The 18,240-nt window shown below is 45.9% G+C and overlaps 2 protein-coding genes across 12 annotated transcripts in view; both read left to right on the top strand.

Annotated features, from left to right (window-relative positions):
* The window catches only part of DUS2 (dihydrouridine synthase 2), a 59,863-nt gene extending 58,136 nt beyond the window's left edge, over positions 1-1,727 (top strand). For 5 of the 9 annotated variants that reach the window (XM_030795060.1, XM_030795066.1, XM_030795073.1 and 2 more), the window contains 2 exons: positions 849-922; positions 1,152-1,724. In XM_030795060.1, the coding sequence (XP_030650920.1) occupies positions 849-922; positions 1,152-1,389 (312 nt within the window). In that variant the 3' untranslated portion in view covers positions 1,390-1,724. Of the gene's footprint in view, positions 1-353; positions 923-1,151 lie in introns of all 9 variants that reach the window. The other 4 variants (XR_004026181.1, XR_004026182.1, XR_004026179.1 and 1 more) reach the window with 4 other exon arrangements.
* A 6,398-nt stretch (positions 1,728-8,125) lies between these two features.
* The window catches only part of NFATC3 (nuclear factor of activated T cells 3), a 148,560-nt gene continuing 138,445 nt past the window's right edge, over positions 8,126-18,240 (top strand). For all 3 annotated transcript variants that reach the window (XM_030795026.1, XM_030795030.1, XM_030795037.1), the window contains exon 1: positions 8,126-8,560. In XM_030795026.1, coding sequence (XP_030650886.1) covers positions 8,458-8,560 — 103 coding nt within the window. In that variant the 5' untranslated portion in view covers positions 8,126-8,457. The remainder of the gene's footprint in view (positions 8,561-18,240) is intronic.

Here is an 18,240-nt window from a genome sequence, read left to right as displayed (position 1 = left end):
TGACCAGGCTGGTCTCGAACTCCTGACCTCAGATGATCCCCCCACCTCAGCCTCCCAAAGTGCTAGGATTACAGGCGCGAGCCGCCGCACCTGGCCCAGACATGTTTTTGGATCAAGCCTCAGCCAGTGGGGCACAGAATTGAGTCCCAGATGTGGTGCCCCTGGGGTGGAAACCGTGAGATAGGCTTGCTTCACTTCCTTTCGTCCTTGCGGCCATGCCTTCCTTAGGCTGCTCTGCCTCATCTGGACTGGTCTTCCAGCCTCGAGGCTTATACCTTCTGGGGGTTGTGTCTGTGTCCCCACCCCCACCACAGTGACTTTTCCAAAACAAATCTAACTTCTGTCTCCTCAAGTCAGCAGCTCCCCAGTGTCTGAAGGATCAAGCCAGCACCTCAGCATAGAGCCTGAGACCCTTCCACGTGCCTCGCTCCTTCCAGTTTCATCCCTGCAGCCCTTTGCTCCAGCCAAGTCACCTGGTCCCTCTGCCAGGTGTGCCTTCTCTGCTCCTAGCTTGTCCCTTCTCCCCCTTTTGGCATCTGGTGACTCCTCATTTTGGGGACCTGGCCTATCCAGATGTCAGCAGGAGGCTCCATAGTCACGTGCAGCTAAGGGCTCTGCTGCGCTTTGCTTAGGTCCATGACAGCTCCAGACACTTGAGGTCATTGTGTATTTGTGCATCTGCCTTTCTCCACTGGGCACTTTTGCTTGGGAGGAGCATGTGATACAGGCAGCCTTCATTTGACTTAGATTGGAAATACTTCCTTTTATCTGCCTTTGATTTGACCCCAGCAGGTTGGCCTACAGGGCTCATTTCTCTGGCCATGTGTTTCCTTTTCTCTTTGTACCAGGTTCAACGCCCTCTAGATCGCCTGTTCTCCTCTATTGTCACCGTTGCTGAACAAAAGTATCAGTCTACCTTGTGGTAAGTTTCCTCATCATAGGAGAAGAGGCTTGGGGTGGGGCGGAGAGTGGGCATTCTGCCCACACATCCAGCATTGTCCTAGAGGGTTGGGTAGATGGTATATGTGGGCAGTGGCATCCCTGGATGGTGACCCCTTACTCAGTTTTGTCAGAATCTGCCAAGGGTGTGTAGAGTCAGGCCTCACAGCCCTGCACCCTGCGCCTCACCTTATTGCCCTCTGTCTGCCCAGGGACAAGTCCAAGAAACTGGCGGAGCAGGCTGCAGCCATCGTCTGTCTGCGGAGCCAGGGCCTCCCTGAGGGTCGGCTGGGTGAGGAGAGCCCTTCCTTGCACAAGCGAAAGAGGGAGGCTCCTGACCAAGACCCTGGGGGCCCCAGAGCTCAGGAGCTAGCACAACCTGGGGATCTGTGCAAGAAGCCCTTTGTGGCCTTGGGAAGTGGTGAAGAAAGCCCCCTGGAAGGCTGGTGACTACTCTTCCTGCCCTAGTCACCCCCTCCATGGGCCTGGTGCTAAGGTGGCTGTGGATGCCACAGCATGAACCAGATGCCGTTGAACAATTTGCTGGTCTTGCCTGGCAGGAGTTAGATGTCCTGGCAGGGGCCATCAGCCTAGAGCATGGACCAGGGGCTGCCCAGGGGTGGATCCTGGCCCCTTTGGTGGATCTGAGTGACAGGGTCAAGTTCTCTTTGAAAACAGGAGCTTTTCAGGTGGTAACTGCCCAACCTGACATTGGTACTGTGCAATAAAGACACTCCCTACCCTCACCCACGGCTGGCTGCTTCAGCCTTGGGCATCTTCATAAATGGGCTTGTGTCCTGGCATGATTATTCTACTCCCACCCTCTGTGCAGAGCTAGAGCTTTCCAAATTGGATCTCCTGCCCATCTCTGTGGGTCTGGTAGAGGTGGGGAATGGGGTATCACTGGACTTGGGCCGAGTTAGGAAGGCCCAAGAAGCCCATTCTACTGATGGTACACCTGACGCACTGGGCATCAATTGTCCTGATGAGAGGTGATATGGAATCTGGAAGAAAGACTAGGGTAACTGATGCCCCGGTAAGGGACTAGTCCAGTGGGGTGGGGAGTGTTGGTCTGATCCCCAGAGTCTCCAAGCCTAACAGCTGCCTGGAGTCTCAGACCTGATGAGGTGCCTGCTTTGGGCAGTGGGGCACTGGAGGCGGCTGATGACAGCAATTTGGGGCCCTTATGTTTGGCAGATCACACCACATAGTCCCTCCCGTCCCCCGCCTTCCTCGTCCCACTTGGGGCGGAAGGAAGTGGCAGATTCTCTTTAATTTCCTCCTGGCAGTGAGAAGCAAACAAACGGCTACCGCATCTCATGGGGCCTCCCCCGCTTACTGGGAGGGGCGTTCTGACCAAAGGTCCCTGCCCTGTCCTGCCCCCGCTTCCTCAGCTGTAAACATGCTACTTCTCCTCCCTTTTTCCAGGCTCTACTGGGGCCGTGGGGAGGCGTGGAGTCCCCTCTGGGTCAAAGCTGTATTTCCCACATCTCCCCTGTGTCAGAGCCTCACTGTTTTGTGGCAACTTTAACACAGGGTCAGGCACCTGTGCCAGCCATCAGCCCCTGGCCCTGCTGGCCTCTGAGTCTAGGGTTTGGTGGGTGAGGCCTCTGTCTCAGTTCCAGCACTGCCCCCCTCCCCGCTGCCACCCACACTTGCTTTTCTGTGTGCAGATAAGGATACCACACTACCCACTGCCTCCCAGAGCTCATTGCTGTTTGACCTTGGGCAACTCACTTCTAGTCCTCTCTGTCCTGAGGGCTCTCCTCTTAGAGGGGATCAGCTGTCCTCTGCCTGTGTGAGGCTGGCTGGAGGACAATAGGCTGGCCCTTTGATAGGACTCTGCATGGCTAATGGGGTCACTCCATGCCAGGCTGCCCTAACTGACTTCCCAGACCAGTGCTCCCAGAGAAAGGGCTCCACTCAGGAGAAAGACTGAGGCTTGGTCCAATCTCAGCCACCAAGCTTTAGGCACAATTTATTTCTGATTTTTCTTCTTTTTTTTTTTTTTATAGAGATAGGGTCTTGCTATGTTGGCCAGGTTGATCTTGAACCCTTGGCCTCAAGCAGTCCTCCCGCCTCACCCTCCCAAAGTGCTGGGATTACAGGCATGAGCTACTGCGCCTGGCCTATTTCTGATTTTTCATACTAAAAACAATCTCAATCAAAATGCCTCCTTTGAGGCCGGGCACGGTGGCTCACGCTTGTAATCCCAGCACTTTGGGAGGCCGAGGCAGGCGGATCACGAGGTCCGGAGATCGAGACCACGGTGAAACCCCGTCTCTACTAAAAATACAAAAAAAAAAATTAGCCGGGCGTGGTGACGGGCGCCTGTAGTCCCAGCTACTCGGAGAGGCTGAGGCAGGAGAATGGCGTGAACCCGGGAGGCGGAGCTTGCAGTGAGCCGAGATTGCGCCACTGCACTCCAGCCTGGGCGACAGAGCGAGACTCTGTCTCAAAAAAAAAAAAAAAAAAAAATCAAAATGCCTCCTTTGGCTGGGCATGGTGGCTCACACCTGTAATCCCAGCACTTTGGGAGGCCGAGGTGGGCAGGTCACTTGAGCTTGGGAGTTCAAGACCAGCCTGCTGGGCAATGTGCCAAAACCCTGTCTACAAAAAATATAAAAATTAGCCAGGTGTGGCCGGGTGCGGTGGCTAACACCTGTAATCCCAGCACTTTGGGAGGCTGAGACGGGCAGATAAACAGGTCAGGAGATCGAGACCATCCTGGCTAACATGGTGAAAACCCGTCTCTACTAAAAATACAAAAAATTAGCTGGGCCTGGTGGTGGGCACCTGTAGTCCCAGCTACTTGGGAGACTGAGGCAGGGGAATGGTGTGAACCCGGGAGGTGGAGCTTGCAGTGAGCCAAGATCATGCCACTGCACTCCAGCCTGGGTGACAAAGTGAGACTCCGTCTCAAAAAAAAAAAAATTAGCCGGGTGTGATGGCACGTGCCTATAGTCCTAGCTACTCAGGAGGCTGAGGTGGGTTGATCACTTGAGCCCAGGAGGTTGAAGCTGCAGTGAGCCATGATGGCACTACTGTGTTTCAGCCTGGGCAACAGAGCAAGACCCTGTCTCAAAACAACAACAACAACAACAACAAAAAATGCCCCCTTTGCCTTTTTTTATACCTCCAACTGGAACTGGTCAGACAGAGGCTGCAGTGGTCCCCGCCCCCACCAAGTCACTGAGTCCTAAGATCTACCTCCCCAGTGGAACTGGGGTTTGATCTCAGGCCACTTCTCCCACCAGTATGGTTTCCCTGGGGAAGCCCCTCCTCTGGCAGGGTCAGGTTCATTTCTGGGCTCTGGGGAAGGAAAGGCAGGGATGCAGGTCTGCTATTAAGATAGAGGCTGTAATGTGGGGGCTTTGAGGGCCCTGGGAAGCACTGGGGAGAGAATCCTTCACAGGGGAGAAAGGTAGAGTGGGTCTACTCTATATTCTGTGACTGAGGATGTCTGGCAGAGATCCTGGTTGGATATGTTGGTCCTCAAATGATCTCACTTTAGCATACCTCAGTGTTGCCTTTCCTGGTCTCAAAGTGACCTGCCCAAGGATGAGACTGACTGGGGGGTGGAGGGGGACAGTCAGGCCTGAAAGCTCTGCCCATTGTTCTCACCATGTCCACCTTAAACTAGGGCATTTAGACTCCCAAACCTCTCCCAGTGCTAGTAGCCGCAACACTTATCCATCCATTCCAGCCAGCCTGATTGAGGATTTCCCCTTAGCTCATCACATTTGGGGGACAAATGGTTTTGATATGAGCATGAGAGGAAGGGATGAGTAAGGCTGGAGAGGGTGGCAGGTCTCTCAAAGGTCACAGCAGGAAGACTGGGCTGTGTGCAAAGAATCTCTTCCACCCGCAGTTCTGGACACTTGGGTCCTTCCAGGTGTTACTCTGCTCAGAACTCTTCCATGGGTCTCTTAAGTCTGCTCTCTGGACAAAGTCCAAACTCCTCGGCCTGGCATTTGAGGACAAAGTGCTGACCCTGTCTTCTCAGCACCCTGTGCTGACTTCAGCAACTAACTTTGTGAGATCGTAGTTGGCTGGTCTTATCCTCTCCTCCCAGATTGGGAGCTGCTCAAGGGCAGTCCTTGTGTCCCCTGTGGCTACCTTGACATGGGTCTGGGGAGCAGGCACAGAAGAATCAAACCAGAGCTTGGGATGAGGGGGATGTTTGGCATGGAGAGGAAGAACTTTTCTAAACTCTGAATTTCCTCAGAGGCTCCCGTTTTGCCTAATGGGGAACAAGGGACTGGGGTAGACTAAACTGTACCATCCCATGGCTCAGAGGGCACTGAAGAACTTCAACAACGGGTGCTTGGGAACAGTCCTGTGACAGCTGATGATAAAGATGGCTTTCCCTAATTCCCAGTCTTGGGTGGCATTCATACAGGAGAGAGTGGTTGTACAGTGACCCACATAGCCCTTGTCCACCCTGGGGTTCCACCTACTGCACTGGTCCTGTGGGCCTCCTGCTTTCACAGGGCTCTCAGAGGGCTGGAGGTGGGCCCAGATGACCTGCAGGAGCTTTGGAACTGCCTGAAGAAGAGCTCACGGGGGGACATCCTGGCCCTAGCTGGGGCAAAGGGCTGAAAGAGTATGTACATATCGGTGTGTATGTGTGGTCAGGCCCCTTCACAGGCTGCAGAGTTCCCAGCCATTGCTGACTTTCTTACACACATGGTGACTCTTCCTGCAGTTTGGTGCCCATCCCTGTCCCAGCCCTCACCATTCCTTGGTAGCTTCTCAGCTTACCCCAGGTCAGAAACCCTCCCTACAATGTAATCTGTTCTAAGTGTTCTCCAGGTGCTCAGTGGCTGGGAACACAGATGCATAGCTGAGCATTTGATGAGTGGTTGAATTTTTCAAGCCATCTACAGCTTCTCTGTGGTCCCTTCCCAGTGGAGGGGCTGACCAGCCCAGGGTCTCCCTCCTGCCTGCCATCTGGTGTGACTATGGCTGATCCCGTGGTTTAGGTGAAGTCATGTCTGGAGGGACTTCAGATGAGCTGGCCAAGCCTCTGGGACCTTATACTGTATCAGGATCCTGTTACATGTGGTACAAATAGGTGGGCCAGCAACCTGCCTGAGGCAGAGGGCTCCAGAGCTGATGTGGCATTTGGGCCCCAAGTTCCACACTCAGGCCTTCAAGGTTGGAGATTTGCAGGCAGGACAGGTTATTGGGAAGGATAGTCCACCCATCTAATGCCAGTTGTTCCCTCTCCTTGACCATGTTATCTTCTCCCTCCAACTTCATTCACCCCTGTCCCGGTTGAATCTAGTGATCCATCCAGAATTCTGACCACGTAAATCCCCTGCTCTAAGTCCTTCCACTGCTCCCTACTGCCGTCAGGATAAAGTCCAGACACTTTGCAGTGGCCTGCAGCATTCTGCCCACTCATTCGGCCCCACCTTAGGCTTCTGCCCACTGCAGGTACTTTCTGGTTATCAAGTCTTTGGAAATCTGTTCTCTACCTGGAATGAAACTTGCTCACTTCTTGCCTGTCACTCCAGTTCCTACTAGCCCCTGTCAAGGCCCTGCAGCTAGCAGGCTTATGAACTGTCTCTAAGCTCCTGGCACAACCCTCATCTCTTTGTACAGTAATTATAGATTTGCTGGTCTCCTCTCCCCTACCCCTGAAAGGAGACTTAATTTATCTCTGAATCCCCAAGAACAGCACAGGTACCGGTACAAAACACTGGACAGAAATGAACCAATACAAGATGAACGTCTTGGATGCTCTGGACATTCCCTGTCTTCCTGACCCAAGGTCTAATTTGGCTCCCTCTAGGGCTCCCTGGTAGCTCAAGTGTCGGTCCAGACATTGAGACCTCTGCAAAGAGCTTTCCTTTACCCTCTCTTCCCACTGGCCTTTGTGGGCGGTGTGGAATGTGCTGTAGGCCTTGTGAGAGCGGCATTTCTTTTTTTCTTTTCTCTCTCTTTTTTTTTTCTTTTTAAACAACATATTGTAGCCTCTGAGAGGGCAGCATTGTTTGGGCGTACCTGCACCCAAGCCTCTGACAGCGCCCTGGGTTCCTCCAGCAACGCGCATCTAGGGATGCTATGCCCTGTGGGCCCTGTGCCCGGGGCACGGAGCTAGGGGAGGCGGTCACCCTACTTCTCTCACCTCCCTGTCCACCTTGTGCCTCAGCGGAGCCTTAGGTAAACAAGCCAGGCTCCCAGTCCCCAAGGACGGCCTTCACCCCAGACCCCAGGAGGAGGTGTCTTGGGCCATCTCAGGAAGGCTAGCTTGCTCGGGAGGGGCAGATCACGAAAACGGTTCTTTAGGCAGTGTCACTTCCTCTCCACTGCCAGCCACCCAATTTGGGCGGCTCCATCCCTCCCGCTTTCATGGATATGCACCAGGATGCAGAGAGCACAGCTGTGATTGGCACGAGCTCACAACGGGCTTTCCCGCTCGATCTACTCAACTTCCAGCAAGGGACAGGTCCTGCCCACTGGGCTTCGCGGAGGCCTCAAACGCGCACTCTGTCAAGGGAGCAGTTGCGGGGACCCGCTAGTGGGGACAAAGGCGCAGCCACCGGGGCGCAGGCTCCGCCCTGCAGAGGGTGGGGCTGCGGCGACCGCGAGCTCAGAGTCCGGACTTGTCGCGCTACCTGTCTCCTTCGGTTCCGCCCCAACCTGGCTGGACTCTCGGTCCGGTCCCCGCCCTCTGGAGACTCAGCCATTAAAGTTGAGGTGGGGGGATGAGGATGTGGGCGGCGTCCAGGTAACCCTGCGGGGCCCTGATGCCTTCCCTAAAGCCAGCCATCAGGAGTAACACGATGCGCCCCCACATCACCAAACCCAGAACCTCAGTGCTTCGGCACCCCTTCCTCGACATGAGCCCCGCCCGATGAGGAAAAGGGTCTTCTCCATTGGCCGTTGGTGGTCCCCTATCCAATTAGAGAGGCTATCGGCCTTCTCCCGTCTAGTTTAGAAGGAATCGCCGGGGGAACACAGGCCAAACTACAACTCCCGAGAGGTAGCTGGGCTCTTTGGGGGTGGCTGGAGGGCGGGGGGGTGGTGGTGGTGGTGGTGGTGGTGGTGGTGGTGGCTGCGTGTTCACGTGACTTCCTTCTCGCGGAGACCGAGTTACGCGATAGGCCTGTGAGGGGGCGGAGCCCGGCGCCCGTTCGCCGCGTTAGTGGCCAATCGGCAGCCAGGCAGAGTGGGCGCGCGTAGGGGGCGGGGCCGGGCGCGCGGCAGGGCGCGAGAGCGCGCCCGCGGCGGCGGTGGCGGAGACTGTGCGGGGGGCGGGGAACTTTGGCTAAGGCGACAGTGGAGGCTTAGGCACCGGTGGCGGTGCTGCTCGGCGCGCGGCCAGCTTTGTAGTTCGGAACGGAACCCTTGGCGTCGCGGGCTCCGCCCAGAAAGTTTGCCGTGGAGTCGCGACCTCTTGGCCCGCGCGGCCCGGCATGAAGCGGCGTTGAGGAGCTGCTGCTGCCGGTTGCCGCTGCCGCCGCCGCCGCCGCCTAAGGAGGAGCCGCAGCACCCTGGGCCACGCCGATGACTACTGCAAACTGTGGCGCCCACGACGAGCTCGACTTCAAACTCGTCTTTGGCGAGGACGGGGCGCCGGCGCCGCCGCCCCCGGGCTCGCGGCCTGCAGGTGGGTGCCAGGCCAGGCGGGACCGTGGAGCGACCCCGCTTCTCGCTCGCAGGATCTCTCGCCCCCTCCCTGTTCCCTTGGATGACCGGAGACCGATAACCCTATGTGTGTGCGCGCGCGTATGTGTGTGGTGAGTTAAAAATGGATTTAAATCGCTGAGGAGGCGTGTGGGTCGCTGCGACGTGGAAGTGGTGGCGGGCTTGGCTGGAAGCAAACTAGTGGGGAACTCGACTCCGGGACGATCGGGGTTTGGAGGCCCGGGATCCGGGCTGCTGCCCAAGTGGCGTCTGGTTGTCTCTGCTTTGCCAGCGTGTGTTGCAGGGAAAATGTTGTCCCTGTGAATTGTTAGCGCACTGGGTTTTTCACCTATTCTAGGTCGCTTCTTGAAATTTTCGTTTGAAAGATGCTTATTTTTCAACGGTAGGGCCCCTCTAAAAATCACGCACGTGTTTCTTTAAGTCCACTTTGCTAGAAGAGTAATGCTTTCGAGTTAACGTCCACTCGTGCAAGTTTATGACCCACAATTAATTCGAAGTGTAACTGTAACGGAACTTTTCTGGAAACTGGATTTCCTTACTTGAATAAAGTGTTCCGGAAGATTTTTTTTTTTAAAATAGTGGCTTGCTTTTTTCATAATTTTCCTAGAAAGTTCTAGAAGTCGATTTTTATTTAAAGAAAAACCTCTCCTTGGAAGATATTTTAAAGGAAATCTTGAATTGGGAAAGCTGGGCACCATCATGCTTGCAGGTCAGACCAATCAGGAAATAGAAACAGGATGACTGGGGACTTAGAGCTCTTTTGTGACCTGGTTTGGAATACTGTGGTTCATTAAGTTCAGTTTCCCTATTACATATGCATACGAACTTCAAAAAGGAAATGGATAAGAGTAATCCCTATTTTTTCTTGCCTGGTGTGAGGTGAATTTGTTAATGTTCATATTTGATGTTCAATAGACTGTTCTGTAGAGTTGCATTGAAAAACATACCTGAACGTGAGGCATGAAGATTCTCTAGGCGGTACTTATTTTATCGGTCCTTTTAGTCTTCATATGCTAGATGTCTTTTTCACTGTAGTACATAATTTATAATAGTTATGTGTTGGCTTCGTTTATTTTCAATTCCATTAACATAATTTGAGCACCTATTACGTCGAACCACTCTTACGGACCTTGTAGTGTTATGATGATGCAGAGGACTGAGGCTTCTCAAGGAGTTTGGGAAATAGTTGGAGGAGACACATAGTCCAAGTAATAACTGTATTACTAGGAAGTCTGTGAATGGTGATGCATTTTATAGTAGAGGAAGTAACAGGAAAAGTGGCATTTGTGGAGAGTGTAGCATTGAATTGTACCTAGGTTATCGGGACTTGAAAGAAAAACAGCTTGTTTGAATGAGTATTTTTATTGTAAAAGAGATAAACAGTTGATGATGTCAGCGAATTTTATTGGGCACAAACTTGATTAGAGCATATATACAAATATATGATCGATAAGGGTGTTAACCATACATATGAATAATAAAGGGATTGTGTGACTACATAAGTAAGAGTTGTATATACAACCAAAATACTGAATAACATTTCAAAGCTATGAAAAAATTTTTAATGATCTTTACCATACACAAAAGCCATTTTGATATTAAAATAGGTCTAAAAGGAGTTATCTGTAACTTGATTTATAACTGAAATTTCAAAAGGTAAACATCAGCAGTTTTATTTGTCACAAAAAGTCCACTTTAAAATATTTTAAGCCGGTAATTTTTTTAAAGTTTTTTTTTTAATATTAAGGCAAAATACATATGAAAAAACAAACCTTCTTAAAGTGAACAATTGAGTGCATTCAGTGTTGTGCAGCTACTGCTTCTGTCTACTTCTAAAACATTTTCTTCATCCAAAAGAAAACTCCTTAAACAGTTACCCCATATTTTCCCTTCCCTCCTCCCAACCCCTAGCAGCCACCAGTCTGGGATATGTCTCTATGATACCTCTTTTTGATATTTTATATAGACAGGATAATATAATATGTGACGTTTTGTATCGGACTACCTCATTCCTTTCTATGGCTGAATAATATTCCATCGTGTGTGTGTGTGTGTGTGTGTGTGTGTGTGTATAAAGGAACACAATTTGTTCACCAATTGATGGACATTTGGGCTTTTTCTACCTTTTGGCTATTGTGAATAGTGCTGCTATGAACACATAGCAATTAATTTTGAAATTCTGTTGAGGATGTGTTACATATTCACAGCAAAGTTTTCAGAATTATTTGTTCACAAAGTAAGTTTTCATTTTACTAAGCATAATTATGAGTATGTAGTTTGAAGGAACAAAGTGGATTCACTGAAATGATTTTAGGATAATATATGCAGTAAAGTGGAAAATAAGAATAAAATTGTTGGTAGAATTCAGATCCTTGCTGGGTTATGTCAGTGTGTTTGCCGAACTTATTTTTGGATTCTCTTCCTCACTGGAATAGAAGTTCCTTGAGGTCGAGGATAGTGTCTGTATCTTTTTCAGTTATATTATCAGTGCCTAGCACAGTGCCTTTACATAGTAGGCACTATATATATAATATATATTATATATAATACATATATAATATATATTATATATAATACATATATAATATATATTATATATAATACATATATAATATATTTACATATATAATGTAGATTTCATATATAATTTATATACATTATATACGCATACAATATTATATATATATAATGCATATAATTATATATGTAATGTAATAATATATATTATATATATAATGATGTATATATAATATATTTTATATATTATATATAATGTTTATTATATATTTTATATATTTTTTTTCTTTTTTGAGGTAGGGTCTCACCCTGTCGCCCGGGCTGGAGTGCGGTGGCGTGATTTCAGCTCACTGCAGCCTCGACCTCTGGGGTTCAAGCGATTCTCTCTCCTCTGCCTCTTGAGTGGTTGGGACTACAGTCGTGCGCTGCCACAGCTGGCTACCTTTTGTGTTTTTAGTAGAGACGGAGTTTCACCATGTTGGCCAGGCTGGTCTCGAACTCCTGACCTCAAGGGATCCTCCTGCCTCAGCCTCCCAAAGTGGTGGGATTACAGGCATGGGCCACCGCACCCTGCCCAATATATATATTTTTAAATAGAGATGGAGGTCTCACTATGTTGCCCAGGCTAGTCTGGAACTCCTGGGCTCTCCTGCTTTGGCCTCCCAAAATGCTAGGATTACAGGTGTGAGCCACTGCACATAGCCCCAATATTTTGTTAAATAAGTGAATAAATAACACCTAAGTTTTTAATCATTGCTCACTGCCTTTTCGTGGTAGAGGAAATTGATGAGAATTGTTTCAGTTCTTTGGCTTTTATTGATGAGTTCCATAAATTAGATCTTGGTAATTTGGGGCTGCAGTGGTTTTACATCTCTAAAGGTTTGGGAGTACTTGTATCACAACTAAATTTCCATACAGTGAGAAGATTTTTGAAAAATAGTGAGGTGAGTGGATAGAGAGTGAGGACAAGCCAAGGGCTGAATTTAGTGAATGTCCTAAGCAGGCTTGTTAAAGTGCAAATTAGATGATGTGAGATGGACTTGATAACGCTTGATAATGTTGTATGTTGTATACATTTGTGACTGATGACAGACTTTTTAAGACTACTGTTTGTGGGGTATTTTGAGATTTTTTTCCATTAAAGAAAATTTAAGACCCTAGAGTCTTTAGCTTTCTTATTTATTTATTTTTTTAGACAGTCACATTTAGTAGTGGGGGGTTGTATACCAACTTTAGTGATGCTAATGTTAATACATTATAATAACTCACTACCATCAGACCAGCCTACCTTGTTTTTTTTTTAAATTTAAGATGACAGTGCTATCTCTGATTTCTGCAGTTAAAAATGAAGTAAACTTTTTCTTAACATTCTTTTACTTAATATCTAACTCTAAATAGATGATGTACCTCAGTAGTAAATAGGAAATTTAAAATAGGTACATGTTTAATGTATTCCATTAACATTGATTGCCATTATAAAGGGCAGCCTCTGGTACTCTATTTTAGTGTAGTGATTGTATATCTCTAAGTTTGATGTTATAATAATAATCTGTCCTTTGCAAATTCAGAGTTTCATTCTCAGGGTTCATTACTAATTACTAAATATTGACTTTCTAGTCCTGAATGAGAGTTACTGGAAGGAATGTGCTATATACTATGTATAGTATCTTATCTACTACTGTTTTTTCAAAGGGAGAAATATCTTAGATACAATATGTATTTTTGTAAGAAGTTTACTCGATGATAAGATATGTGTAATTTTTTTCAGATATTCCTTTAATACACAACTTTTTCATATGTCAAGTTGAGGAACTTTTCCTAGAAATTGTCTTAGAATTTAATCTACAATGTTTTTACTTTGTTTAGTGCTTGGAGATCTGATCCAATTTACTGTCTCTTAGATAATTTTATTTTCTCACTTTTCAGTTTTTATTGATCATTTTTAGTCAAGGTTTTTGTTTTATCTTGTGTAAATGAGATAATGTATTTAAAGCACTTAGCACAGTCCTGGTCCTATTTAAGTGGTGGTAACTAAAATTTTTTTCAACACACACCCCCCCCAACATTTCTTCAAACACACACACACACACACACACACACACACACACACACACACGTAGGCTACTTTTTACTTCCTTCTCTTTCCTAGACCCTTCTCCACGTGCTAAATTAAAACATTGAGAGATAGTAGGGCATTTACAAACAGTAGCAGTTTAAAAAGAAGAAAAAAAGCGATTAGGGCAGATGAGAGATTCAGCAATTTAAACCTTACATGAGTTAGAATATTTGGTCTTAAGACATTTTTATCTGTTTAATTCTAGTCTTTTAAATGTTACTTACCTCTTATATTTTATCAAATACTGAAAGTAATACACTTTTAATTATATTTTTCCACTTTCTTGAATTAAGTTCTTAGTACAGTGTGAAAGTTGGTTGATTTGCCGAACATTTAAGTATATAATTGGGTATTTAAATCAGTATGAAAAGGAGGAAGTTGCTTGGTTTCTTGTAGAAATTTTATGGTGTGTTTGTACAGCCCATTAGGTACTGTAAAGGAGGGTTTGGATGCTCCTTAGTAGCTTTATTTTCATACCTTAGGTCAATGTTTTCTGTAGAGTTGAATGTAGTGAGAATATGTATTAGACGACTGAGTTGATGATAAATATTTTAACATTTCATTTGGAAGAATACTACTCTGTTTCTTTGACACATTTCCTGATGTTGAAGGATGCTTCTAGGGGTAACTGGCAGAATTTTGTAGTCTAGATTAGTGAAAAAATGTGTTTCAGCAAGTATGGGGAAAAATCGAGGAAAAATTTCAATGTCATGTTTTTGTTAAAAACATTCATCATTGCAAGAGCTATTCCTGTACTTTCTTAGGTGTTCCTATTTGCCAATCCAGAAAGGATACTTTGGCATATATTCTTAACTATTAGTAGAAGTAATACTGTAGTAGTTTTATTAAGTGTTATAAAAGTTAAAACTTGGGTATTATATACATAGCCAAGAAGTTGTGGGGGTTAAGTAAGGCCTGTATCTTAAGCGTTCAAGATAATAATTTAGAGTAAGCTGTAGAATCAACTTATAATGATGATTTGCCTTTCTTTGGCAACCAGTAAACTTTGCCTAAAGTTGTATTTGTTTTTATTGAAGGCATAGTCCAAATTCTGCTTTTGAGGTTTGCTCTGTATTTACTTTTTAAATGAAATGGAATCGTAAGGACATTTTTGGTGAGAAAATGTAGTATTACTTTTTCTTCAGACAAAGTCATAAATAGCGATATATAAAATGGGGACCTTTTAAGAGAAGTTAATGAGTTGTATCACTGATTTCCCTCTCATTATTGCTAGTTGAGTAGTAGATAATTCAGTATGGTAATGTTTTGTTTTACATAAGAGGTGAGGTTGAAGAAGCCATAATATAGTGAAGGCAGTCACATTACTCTTAAAAGATAGGAAACCTGAGTAGGTTGAGCCTCATTTGATAATAAGCAGTAGTTTGCTCACAGCAGTAACATAAATAAGGAAGGTGTTGTCTAAAGCTGTCCTGGTGGGTCAGGGAAGTAGACACAGCAGACTTGGCAGTAGGCCTGGCTTCTAAAACAAAATCCAAGTCATCAAATTTGCCCAGGCATGCCATATGAGGTTCAAGTAACAGTGGAATTTAAGAGGAGTGAGTTTGTTCAGGGAGGCTTAGGAGAGTCACAAGCAGGAGCAAGCTTTTTTAAGAGCTATCATTTAAACTCAAACATAATGTGGGTCTGCATCTATTTTGGCATTTCTAGTAATGTTTACGTAATTATATTGTATGACTTTCATCTGTTGGCAATTGGAGCTCTAAGATTTAAGTAACATAGCCTATGAATTGCTAGTTTACCGACAGCTGAAATTTAATCTTTGGGACAGTTCTAGTTAATATTAGTTAATATGCATGTGTGAGGCTGGGCGCGGTGGCTCACACCTGTAATCCCAGCACTTTGGGAGGCCGAAGCGGGTGGATCACCTGAGGTCAGGAGTTCAAGACCAGCCTGGCCAACATGGTGAAACCCCGTCTTTACTAAAAATACAGAATAGCTGGATGTGGTGGCGGGCGCCTGTAATCCCAGCTGCTTGGGAGGCTGAGGCAGAATGGCTTCTTGGACCTGGGAGGTGGAGGTTGCAGTGAGCTGAGATGGTACCATTGCACTCCAGCCTGGGAGACAGAGTAAAACTCTCTCTCAAAAAAAAAAAACAAAACATTGCTGGGCACGGTGGCTTAACACCTGTAATCCCAGCACTTTGGGTCGCTGAGGCAGGCGGATCATGAGGTCAGGAGTTTGAGACCAGCCTGACCAACATGGAGAAACCCCGCCTCTACTAAAAATACAAAATAGCTGGGTGTGGTGGCGCATGCCTGTTGTAATCCCAGCTACTCGGGAGGCTGAGGCAGGAGAATCACTTGAACCTGGGAGGCGGAGGTTGCGGTGAGCTTAGATCGCGCCATTGCACTCCAGCATGGGCAACAAGAGCGAAACTCCGTCTCAAAAAAAAAAAATGTTTAAAAAGGAACTACAAGTCTATGAAAGCCTGAACATCACAGGTATACCAGAGAAGTAACCTGAAGCCTTCATTTTCTTTTTTCTTTTTTCTTTTTTTTTTGAGATGGAGTCTTGCTCTGTCTCCCAGGCTGGAGTGCAGTGGCGCAATCTCGGCTCACTGCAACCTCCGCCTCCTGGGTTCATGCCATTCTCCTGCCTCAGCCTCCCGAGTAGCGGGGACTACAGGCGCCCACCACCGCATCCGGCTAATTTTTTGTATTTTTAGTAGAGATGGGGTTTCACCGTGTTAGCCAGGATGGTCTCTATCTCCTGACCTCGTGATCCGCCCGTCTCGGCCTCCCAAAGTACTGGGATTACAGGCCTGAGCCATCGCGCCCAGCCCGTCATTTTCCTACATAATGTACAGTTTCAGAATGTCTTATGTTACAGCAGCAGGTGAGAATTTTGCATTTTAAAATATGTTTTTCAGTGTCTTAACATTTTGTGTTAATTTTGTATTTATTAATTTTCATCAGCTTTGCTGTTTAATTAGAAAATAGGTAGGATTATTTGACCTCTGAAATTGGATTATATTCAGGTTAATTCTTTTCTCCTAAAACTTTTTCAATAAGTTGATTTGTATTAAATGTAAAAATGTTTCTAAAAGCATTTTTTTCTCATCAAGGTAATCACTGACTAGAACACTTTAATGGACTGTTTGTGAGTTGTACTTAAATGTAAATATTTTTCAGTATTGCTTTAAAAAATCTTTCGGTAAAAATTGTTAAAAATGGCATTTAGAAAAAAATGACATTCAGAAATTGTTGAAGCTAGATGATGGGTATGTGGGGGTTCACAATAATATTCTCTGTTCTTTATATATGTTCTTAAATTTCCATAATAAAAACTTTAAAAAATGACATTCGAAAGCTCTTCAAATTCTTTAAGGTACTAGATTAGGATAGGAAAAATATTCACTTTTAAAAATAGCATTGTGAAGGCTATAGGATTTGTTGTGTGTGGTTAAAAAAAACTGGCTTAACAAATTAACAGAAAATAAAAGTTAGCATGATATGTCTGATTTACAAAAGTCATTTCTCCCTTTGATTGTGTAGTGTTAACAGCGAGATGGTGGGTGAGTTAGTGGCGCACGTAAATAGGAAGTAAACTGATCTTATGCTTTTGAGTAGGTGCTTTAACATTTTAAAAATATTTTCTAATTAACTATATGACGCTAGAAAAATCCATTTATTATCTAGTAATTTAAGAGCTTGAAATTGTTTTAAAAATTTTAATGTTTGATCACGTTGCTTGTATCTGTCAGTCTGATGTTAAGTGTCATTTCTATGAACTTTTCAGTTCATTCATGATGAAAAGAAGCTAGATAATTTGTTCATGATTTTAAGACTACATTTTTAATCATTTTTAATTTTTAATCTGCATTTTTTTTTTTTTTTTTTTTTTTACCTGGTGGAGTGACCCAAACCTTCATTCCTGAAGGGTCTGGGCCACCTGGGCCATTTGTGTTTTTTTTTTTTTTTTGAGTTGGAGTCTCGCTCTGTTGCCCAGGCTGAAGTGCAGTGGCGCAATCTCGGCTCACTGCAAGCTCCGCCTCCTGGGTTCACGCCATTCTCCTGCCTCAGCCTCCCAAGTAGCTGGGACTACAGGCACCTGCCACCACGCCCGGCTAATTTTTTGTATTTTTAGTAGAGACGGGGTTTCACCGTGTTAGCCAGGATGGTCTCGATCTCCTGACCTTGTGATCCGCCCACCTCAGCCTCCCAAAGTGCTGGGATTACAGGCGTGAGCCACCGCGCCCGGCGTTAATCTGCATTTTTAATAATTGGCAGAAACTCACAAAAATAATAGACATAAGTTTTTTTATTTGTGAACATTTTAGAGCAAACAAGGTCTGAAATTTGTATTTCACATCTTGTCATTTGTGAGATCATATTGAATACTAAAGTTTTTTTTTTTTTTTTTTTTGAGGCGGTGTTTCACTCTTGTTGCCCAGGCTGGGGTGCAATGGTGGGATCTCAGCACACCGCAACCTCTGCCTCCTGGGTTCAAGCGATTCTCCTGCCTCAGCCTCCCGAGTAGCTGGGCTTACAGGCATGCGTCACCACACCTGGCTAATTTTGTATTTTTAGTAGAGGCGGGGTTTCTCCATGTTAGTCAGGCTGGTCTCAAACTGCCAACCTCAGATAATCCCCCCGGCTTGGCCTCCCATAATGCTGGGATTACAGGCATGAGCCACCACGCCTGGCCGAATAATAAAGTTTTAATCTTGTCCTTTACATAAAAGATATCTTTGGGGAAGATATAGAAAGTTTAATCTAAATTTTACTTATTTTTTATTGTACATGAAAAGTTTAAGGAAATTTGATAGCTTCTCTGCTGTCAACACTTCTTTGTAGTTTTCACTTTCTTTCAGTAAAGGTAGTTCAAATAACACTCAAGAAAAAAGATGATCAGAAGTTGTTGAGGCAAGATGGTAGGTATATGGGGACTCTGTACTTTAGGTATATTTGAAAACTTACATTATACAAAGTTTTGAGGACTTTTTTTTTTTTGAGACAGAGTCTCGCTCTGTTTCCCAGGCTGGAGTG

This window comes from Nomascus leucogenys, chromosome 2 (assembly GCF_006542625.1).
Source record: "Nomascus leucogenys isolate Asia chromosome 2, Asia_NLE_v1, whole genome shotgun sequence".
NCBI classification, from domain to species: domain Eukaryota; kingdom Metazoa; phylum Chordata; class Mammalia; order Primates; family Hylobatidae; genus Nomascus; species Nomascus leucogenys.
The sequence above is the reverse complement of the archived record's forward strand: the minus strand, read 5'-3'. Positions and strand labels throughout refer to the sequence as shown.